The sequence below is a fragment of the Buceros rhinoceros genome, unplaced genomic scaffold (assembly GCF_000710305.1).
Source record: "Buceros rhinoceros silvestris isolate BGI_N320 unplaced genomic scaffold, ASM71030v1 scaffold39281, whole genome shotgun sequence".
Classification (NCBI taxonomy): domain Eukaryota; kingdom Metazoa; phylum Chordata; class Aves; order Bucerotiformes; family Bucerotidae; genus Buceros; species Buceros rhinoceros.
The window spans coordinates 13,018-22,187 of NW_010393162.1; the positions used below are offsets into that span (position 1 = coordinate 13,018).

General features: G+C 49.5%; 1 protein-coding gene across 1 annotated transcript in view; it reads left to right on the forward strand.

Annotated features, from left to right (window-relative positions):
* The window catches only part of CTTNBP2NL (CTTNBP2 N-terminal like), a 14,591-nt gene extending 8,811 nt beyond the window's left edge, over positions 1–5,780 (forward strand). Inside the window, exons 2-4 of the mRNA XM_010144764.1 lie at positions 1,166–1,396; positions 3,056–3,163; positions 3,947–5,780. Coding sequence (XP_010143066.1) covers positions 1,166–1,396; positions 3,056–3,163; positions 3,947–5,428 — 1,821 coding nt within the window. The 3' untranslated portion in view covers positions 5,429–5,780. The remainder of the gene's footprint in view (positions 1–1,165; positions 1,397–3,055; positions 3,164–3,946) is intronic.
* Positions 5,781–9,170: the final 3,390 nt, after the last annotated feature.

Below are 9,170 nucleotides of genomic sequence, written 5' to 3' on the forward strand. Positions count from 1 at the left end.
AGGATAACAACCACCTTTCCAGCTGCAAGGGCTGATTCTAAACGTTGTAAATGTAAAGCTGAGTATGTGTGAGATTCCTTAATCATTACGCGTCACCGAAAGAAACCTTATCATTCCTGTCTTGCTTCTTGAGAAACTACACTTTGTTTAGTCTGGGTGAGAACATTAAGGACTTTAGTAACAATTTACTGATTTATAGGCTGTTGCGAGAATAAAACTCTTTAATTGCTCAACGTGAAATTCTTTGATGGTGACACAGTCAAGACAACCAACCATACAACTGCTCTTCCACCAAAACAGTAAATGATTAATTGAGCAAGAACTGGCGTTTACCTTCTTTCCTGTGGCACGGTTGTGGAATGCGAGTGATGGACAGAGAGCAGGTAGCTGTGGAATGACGGTTGGCAGACCGTGGAGTGTTTAAGCGAGACTTTCCTTTGTTTCTAGTTTGTTTGGGGCCACTGAGTTAAAAGACATTTGGTGGAGGGATGGTGAGAAACTAATCAAGTCCCCTCCCCACTGGTTTCGTGGTCCCTGTGAACAGCCGGTGTTTGCTTGTGCTCCAGCTGTGGCCTTGCTTGCGTGTATCTGATCTGTCCACGTTTGATTGTCTTTATTAGTGGGGGACCATCAACTGCCTAGTTAAACGTATTAACGAGCATTTTAATTAGCTTGGAGACTAGCTGAAGCCTTGAAAGGCAACAGTTTAGAAATCCCTTCTGATGGTAGAAGGATTATTGTCCTCACCAGACACTTTTCATGGTTTTAACATGCTTGATCGGAGTCTGCTATTAGAGGAATAGTAAAATCCATGGTGTCTGTCCCCGTGTGACTGGTCTGACCAGAGCTGGCAGGGTCTGCTGGGCTCTGAGGGTCAGGCAGTCGCAGGGACTGCGCCACTGTGCGGCAGGGACATCACTTGACTGGTTTGGCTTAGGAGTTGCGGTCTCTTTCTGGGCTGTTAACCAGGGACCTTTAACACAACACGCTCTGGTTTGTTTCCTTGAATACTCCTCTAACAGGATATGAATCAGACCCTGCTAAGATCTCTTTATCTCTAAGTGGAAAACTGGGGAAGAGGAATATTTAACTGCAGATTACTTTCTTCCTTAGCTGCTCTCCTATTTTAAGTACCCTGACATGCAGATGTGTTTGTGTGTTGCAGGCCCAGCACAGAGACACGTTCATTGAAGAACGCTATGGGAAGTACAACATCAGTGACCCACTAATGGCTTTGCAGAGGGATTTTGAGACCCTGAAAGAGGGAAACCACGGTGAAAAGCAACCAGTATGCACCAATCCCTTATCTATTTTGAAAGTGGTGATGAAGCATTGCAAGAACATGCAGGAGAGAATGTTATCCCAACTAGCTGCTGCGGAAAGCAGACACAGAAAGGTGGGTTTTGCTTCAGATAAGCTGTGCAGAAGTTAATAGTTGTATTTTGATCATGTGTTAACTTCAGCAAAAACACCTAAATGCCTTGAGTTTTGATAGCTAGAAGAACTTTGGACCTTTGTTTAAACTCGCTCAGTATGGTGCAGCAGGAGCACATCACTGGAATCTGTGCCTGGGAGGAGCTCTCTGAGCATCCCTGCTGTCACCTGCGCTGCCACACTGTTTCTGAACTTCTTCACCTGCTGCTCTTCCATCTGAAGAAGCTGGGATTTTTGCTTTGACTGGTATCAGCAGCAGGCTCTGAGGTGGTACCTAGATGCTGTCTTTTACAATGTAAAGTCTAGGTGTAGGTTTGGCAAGGGCCTGGGCCAATACCTTTCTGTATTTTGTCAGGAGTCTCACTCTCGCTTTGATTAAAACTTACTACATCATGTAGGAAGATCTCCAGTACAAGTCACATTCTGCTCCTAATCAAGCGGTCCAAAGTTGAACCCTCCGTTTCATCACTTATCAGCACGTGGGTTAAAGTTCATTTTCCTGTAATCTGTTTGATGAGGATAAGACAGAGCAAGTTCCTTTCAGTCTGTGAGTGATCTGAGATGCTTCTGTTGCAGAAACCTTGCTGTGCCATAAGCAACCCACCAGCTCCACTTTCACATCACAGGCGCTGTGCTCAGGGTGGGCAGCTGGAGGTGCCTTCAGCTTTTGGTTTGTCTTCTTAGTCACTGCAAGTAACAGCAAGGCCATGTCATTCTCTTCAGCAAGTACCTGGCTAAATCAAGCTATTAAAACCAGATATTTTTTCCCCCTTCTCACTCTGTCCTTCCTGTCTCCTGTAAAAGGTTCCTTGTGTACTTAAGATATTTAAGCATTGTTTGGAAGCTTAAATTCCAGAAAGACTGAGGAGCTGAGCATGTGGTGGAATTGCTGGAATGTTGGTAGTGAGATGGGGCAGAGACTCTTGGGACATTTGTTTTCTGGCCTTTTTGTTGAATTAATAGAATTTAAATTATTCATGTAATTCAGTGTTAAAGCTGAAAGAGCTCCTTCACTGGGTCCTTATGGCAAGCAATTTCATTTCAAGAGCTCATCTTCCCCTTAAGTGGAAGAACAAATTAATGTTCTTGAAAATAAACTTTGCACTGCAGTGCTCAGCTCCTCAGTACCAAACTGGGGGCAAAGGCTGGATGCGAGTTACTGCAGAAACCAGAGCGAGGATCATCTTGTTAGTGGCCCTTGTCTCCTGGACTCATGGTCTCCGGGGCAGCGCCTCTGCTCCTGGTGGGGTTTGTATTCATGGTCTTGCCAGGAAATTCTGATGAGGGCACCACACCACCACGGATGGACAGGGCTGTTCTGCAGCCTGGAGAAAAAGCCTTCATTTACCTATTTAACAGTAAAACAGATAGATCCAGCGTGAGGTTTTCTGAACTTCTTTTGCAAACCAGCTCAACTATACCTTATAGTAACGTAGGATCGTAACTTGTCTGAAAGCTGCTTTTATATGATTTTGAGTTGAATTTGAGTGTCTGAGGCTGCAGGGTTTGCTCTCCTGCGTCCCTTGGCTGTGGACTGTGTGCGAAGGCACCGATCCCGCCCGGTGTTACAGCACCTTGTCAGCGTGCCTGGGCACCAAAGCGACCGATGTTTGTTTGGCAGGTGATTCTGGACCTGGAGGAAGAGAGGCAGCGGCACGCCCAGGACACAGCGGAGGGGGATGATGTCACCTACATGCTGGAGAAGGAGCGGGAGCGGCTCACCCAGCAGGTACGTGTTGGTAGCTGGTGATGACCCAGCCCATGGAAGCCCTGGGCTCCTGGGTGGTGAACTCAGTCGTGGTGTCTAATTGTACCTTTGTGGTGAAAGAGTAGTGGTCACCGCCCTCCTGTAAGGCACTCCTAGCTTTTATCAGTTTGATATGAAAAACAACCTTAATTTTTTGGATGTTTTGGTAGCTGAGCAGTGCTAATAGCTGTTAACAGGCAATCAGATGCTTTGAAATCTCACTTGAGCCTGAAATCTGAGACGTTCTTGAGAACAGGGCTGCACTTGGAAATGATAGGGCTCTCTGGTACTCAAAATTCAGAGTAAGTCATGAAAGATCTCCTGGGGGGGGGTTATTCAGAGATGATAATAAATATTTAAGCTACTGTTTTCTGTTGCTCAAGCGCCGTAGACTTTATTAAACATACATAACACATCAGCATTTTAAAGTCTAAACACTTTTAAAAGGAAACGACAAAGCAGTAAATGAGGCGGAAGGAAGCTTCGCTCCAGATCGCCTGTTCCATCAGTGTGTGGCAGACCGGGGTGCATCTCACCGAAGGTCAATTGAATTTGATACGTGATAAAACTGTAGTAAGTAATAATTCTTAATAAGTGCAGCCTGAGTCATAGCAGAGCGTCCTGCAGATACCTGGGCCAAGAGTCTCTTTCTTAGCCATGGCCACCTTTCAGCGGGGTGTTTCTCCAAGATACGTAGTAACCCCGTTCCCTTTTGGGGCATTATACTTCAGGAGTTTTTGTGGTTGCCTTGTTCTTACTTTCCAGCTGGAGTTTGAAAAATCCCAAGTGAAGAAGTTTGAAAAAGAACAGAAGAAGCTGTCAAGCCAGTTGGAGGAGGAGAGGGCACGGCACAAGCAACTGTCTTCCATGCTTGTGGTGGAGTGCAAGAAAGCCACTGCCAAGGCAGCTGAAGAGGGGCAGAAGACAGCAGAACTGAGCTTGAAATTGGAAAAAGAGAGGAGTAAGGTGAGTAGACTGGAAGAGGAGCTGGCGTCCAAGAGGAAGTGGGGTTTACAGATGGAAGCACAAGTAGAAAAGCAGCTCTCAGAGTTTGACATTGAGAGAGAACAGCTGAAAGCCAAGCTGAACAGAGAAGAAAACCGTACAAAAGCACTCAAAGAAGAGGTGGAATGTCTGAAGAAAGCCCTGAAAGAGCTGGAGGCTTCTTGCCAGGAGCACAGTCCTGCTGAGCCCTTGCAGCCAAACCCCTCGGTGACGTCCAGAGGCGTTGCGACTGACAGCCCCGCAGTGAAGTCTGTGTCTTGCCAGACAGAGGCTCTGCAGGCGGACCGAGCACACTCTGCCAGTGCGAGCAAGGCGCTGCACGCCGGCTTTCCCAGCCCTACGACACCCACTCACTCCTACGCAAAGTCCAATGGTCACTGTGACCCGGACGTGCAGGCGGCCAGTGAACCACCGCAGACAAACGCAGCAGAGAACCAAGCTCACAAGGAGAAAGCTGCTGGTACAGCCGCAGAAAACGCAGCTGAGAATGGCAGCTCTCCCGTAAGAACCGAGTCGCCAGTGCACCTGATGTCCCAGCTCCCTTCTGGCGGGGTCTCCCTGTCTCCCAGCAGCACAGCGGCCTCCTCTCTCACACCTTCTCCCTGCTCCTCGCCAGTTCTCACCAAACGCTTGGTGGGAGCTTCAGCAGGCAGCCCTGGTTATCAGTCGTCCTACCAGGTCGGGGTCAATCAACGTTTCCACGCAGCTCGGCACAAGTTCCAGTCTCAAGCTGAACAGGACCATCAGTCAAGCGGTCTGCAGAGCCCCCCGTCGCGGGATTTGTCTCCAACTCTAGCAGATAACTCTGCTGCCAAGCAGCTGGCCCGCAACACGGTCACTCAGGTCCTCTCCAGATTTACCAGCCAGCAGGGACCCATCAAACCCGTCTCCCCTAACAGCTCACCTTTTGGCACGGACTATCGAAACCTGGCAAGTGCTGTGAGCCCCAAAAATGAATCCAGTCACTCTCCAAGCCCTGTCAAGGTTTCCAGTCCACTAAGCCCATTGTCTCCTGGAATTAAGTCGCCAACCATTCCTAGGGCAGAAAGAGGGAACCCTCCGCCAATTCCTCCAAAGAAACCCGGCCTCGCTCAGTCGCCGGCTGCTCCTACTGTGCTACCCAAAACCCCTTCCCAGGGATCCTCTCTGGGCGCCCCCATGGACGTGGCTAGTAGCTGCTCTAACACTGCTGTCCTGTCGAATGGCAAAGACCTGGAGATCCTCCTGCCAACCAGCAGCTAGTCTCCAGAACTGTGACCGTGACATTCCGCAGCTGAGCATCCCAGAGCTAAGACACTGTTTTTCCACTCCAGGTTATTTATTTCCATAGGAGCAGATTCTGTCTGTATAAAGCATTTAGTATATTTTTTCTTTTTTAATAGGTAGGCAAATATTTTCTGTTGATGAAGAAACCTTAATTAAGCTCTACAGTAGCCTCAAAATGTCTCATGGCAACAGTCATTCATTAGAGATAACAAGAACCACAGTCACGTGGTGGGACTCTGATGCGACTTAAATGCCACTTTTAAATTATGCAGAAATAACTTTTGCAGACTTTTTACTCCAGATGAACATTTTAAAAGTGCCTGAACTATGCCTGCAATATGAATGTGATTCCGATGCGGCGAGGAGGGGACCATCGAGCTGCAGAGACAAGTTCTCCCGTGAGCCCTGAATGTCGAAACCAACACTGGTTTTCTTTTTAATTCTCTCCGTTTGCTAAAATAAATTGGCAAATGTGCTACCGATTCGGCGAGGCGACACCAGCCTGCAGCAGCCAGCCACATCTGCTCCTTCGGATCGTGGGTCCCAGCTATCTGAGGGAGCACACGAGTTTTCCTTGGGGTAAAATTTAGCTATTAAAACAACCCAGGTGACTTTTCTCTCGGTGTTCACTGGCCATGTAGTTCTCTTGTGTTCCCAGAAAATGTTCTGCAGAGATGCCCGTGTGCTTTCAACAGCCACATTCGGGGTTCTGGTGTGTCACCTCGAATTTTCAAGCTCTTCAAGCAATCTACTGTTGTGTGTAGAACTTCTGAGAAGAGGATCTTGCTATTACTTGACAAAGATCTCACTAATACTTGAAAAAATCGCTAGTCTGTATGACACAGGGGTTTGCAGCAGTACCGTGGGATCTTCTACTACAAACAAAAGCAATAATTTTGTTCCCCCTCTCTGTCAGCTGTGTCCGGCTGACCTGGGTTTTACCCAGGGCTCGCTGTGGGGTCTTGCTGGCTTCCCTGGGCTGCAGACAAGGAACCAAATCATTACTGGTGTGTGACTGGACGTGTGTGTATGTGTAAGGGCTTTCACACACCCATACTAAATACACAACGTGTTGGGAAAACCTTTATCTATCCTTGATGTCCTGCCCAATATGAAGAAAATGTGGGAATTCATCAAGGTTAAAAAAATTCCTTAGTGAGGATTTGCCAACGTTTGAGGCAAATCATGTGAGGACAATTTCTTGGCTTGAGGGGAGAAGCCCCCAGCAGCCGTGCAGAAGCGTTTGTCCCCCCTGCAGAGGTGCTGCGGGCACTGCCCATCGCTCAGTGGCACGGCACAGCACGGCCGGTTCTCTGAGGGTGGTGAGGGCGGGGCGAAGGCGCCGCAGGCAGCGGCAGAGCCCGGGAGCACAGCCCCGGGTTCCTCATCTCGGGTGCTGTTTGTGAACCGATCCTAAATTTAGAAACTGGACTGGCTGCTCAGTGCTGGTCAGCTTTTCCCTCTCAGCAGCGTCACGTTTACAGCTTCCCACTGCCGGAGACGTGCTCCGTGTCGGTTTTTAATATTTAATTAGACAGACTGCATCCACCCTTACTGCCGGACAGGTCCCTGTGGCAGCCGGGAGCACACACTGGTCTGGTCTCGTTCTGCAGGATGCAGAGCTCATGTGTGGGCTGTGGTCTGGGGCGGCCCCGCTGCACCCTCCCGCACCGCCGGGGCAGGTGTCTGGACTGGAACAAGAGGCTTTTACCCACCTTTTAGCAGCCTTTGAACTGTGGAGTGATGTGCTGTTCCTGGGCCAGTGGAACGGGCTGGGTGCGGAGGCGCAGGCGGCCTCAAGGTAGACGGGCAGTGACTCTTTTGGAAGTACCTTTATTACTCTTTTAACATTTTAAGTACCTACAGATTTTTCCTCTTAATGCCAGCAAGACCGATGGGCAGATGGGTTTTGGCCCATGTATCACCAAGTGAGGCTTTTGTATCCACTGCTTTAAAGAGTGTCTTCGCTTTCCCATTGCTCCGGATGGCATCGTCCCCGTTACCCACGGCTCTGCAGAGCGGGCAGTGAGGCAGTCGGTCCAGACATGCACCGAGTGCTGCTTCTGCTGAAGCGTGATAGGGGAAGGGGGATGCAGAGGAACGTGGTTTTGCTGGGAGCTTCTCTGAGAGAACTAAGCACAAGGTATTGAAACAGACCCAGCTAATTCCATGCGACATTTAGAGTTAGCATTTGACTGTTGATGTAGATTCTGTGTGGAAGCAACTAAATATTCCTTCTATAACTCACTTCTGATATAAGCAGACATTGTTGCAGAGTTTGTCGCTGGCTAATGGAGTATAATGAAGTGCAAAACGTATACACTAGTATTAATTCATTAACACGTGTAAATTTGTAAAGCCAAATGTACCAAACTGAAGTCTTTAATCATTTTTATAGCTGATGGCATTAAACATGTTAAACATTCATATTATCAATAAAGGATTTTATTTTTAAGATGCGCAAATTGCTTAAGCCAGTGTTCAGCGTCCTTCTGTGCCGGGACAAAAGGTGCTCTTGAACGCGTGATGCTTTGGGGGTGTTAGAGTGATAAACACGTGGGGGGCTGGAGGCATGTGGGCGCACTGGGGGTTGGCTGATGTTTTCGAGCAGGATCCAGAATTTCTCCTGGGGATCCCCTTGGTCACAGGGCCTGGTCTGTCACGGGGTACAGCTGACAGTGACCCAGGCCCTGGGTATGGCGAAGTCCTGTCTGCCCAGGCTGCAGCGGGTCTGTGTGGGGAACCAGGAGGTTTCTTCCCTGGAAGAGCTGGGGGCTGCTCCAGGTGCCTCGGGGAAGAGTCCCCAGTGGCTTTGTCTCCCTGACAAGCTGCAATAGCGACCTCATTTTCTTCTATTCGCATCAGCTCAGTTGAGCAGGTTTTGCAACAACGGGGAAGCAGCTCTTTGTCACTTCATGGCTCGATGATGGTTCAGAGGGTGCTGAGGGAGGGATGGCACCTGCTTCAGAGCAGCAGCCACCGAACAAGCGCCACTTGCCGCCGGTCCCCAGCTCTGGTGCAAGGCGGAGGAGCCCAGCCACAGCCCTGCTTGCTTTTTATAGCCGCAGAGGTGGAAGGAAGGTCCTTGCCCAGGCCTGGAATGTCTACAAGCTCATTTACAAACGCCACCGCAGGGCGTGTCTGTACGTACAGTGTGTGCAGCGGACAAGGGCGTTCATCGCAGCCCTGCCTGTGGGTGAGGCTTAAACCCATCCCTAGTGCGATGAGCTGACCTCAGCCCACTCGCTGTGCAGGGCAGCGTGGGCCGTGGAGGACTCTCGCTGGCTGCTCCTCTCCTCCATCAGGCTCCACCAACGGCACTTCTGCTACGTGAAAGAGTGGTACAAAACCCCTTAGGGGGTGGAAAACCCTTGCACCTCCGCTCCTGTGCTGCTGCTGGTTCATCCACCCAGTATTTGGAAGAGGAGCGTGTTAATCCACTGCATCCCCGAGTCCATCCTGCGTGTTGCTTGTCCACAATGTCCTGCCACAATGCGGCTGTCACCAGATCAGCGCTTGCCTGTGTGAGGAGACCATCGCCTCAGAACCCCTTTCTCTGCAAAGCTTCATTTATTTTTTGCTTTTGCTGCCTAGAGGGCAGCAGATCCCTTCCTTCCTCAGCCCTTCCCTTTCCCCCGATGGACAGGATTCTCAAGAACATTTTGCAGAGCCTGGATCCCGTTCTGGCAGAGCTGCTGGGAGCTAGGCGCAGCTTTGG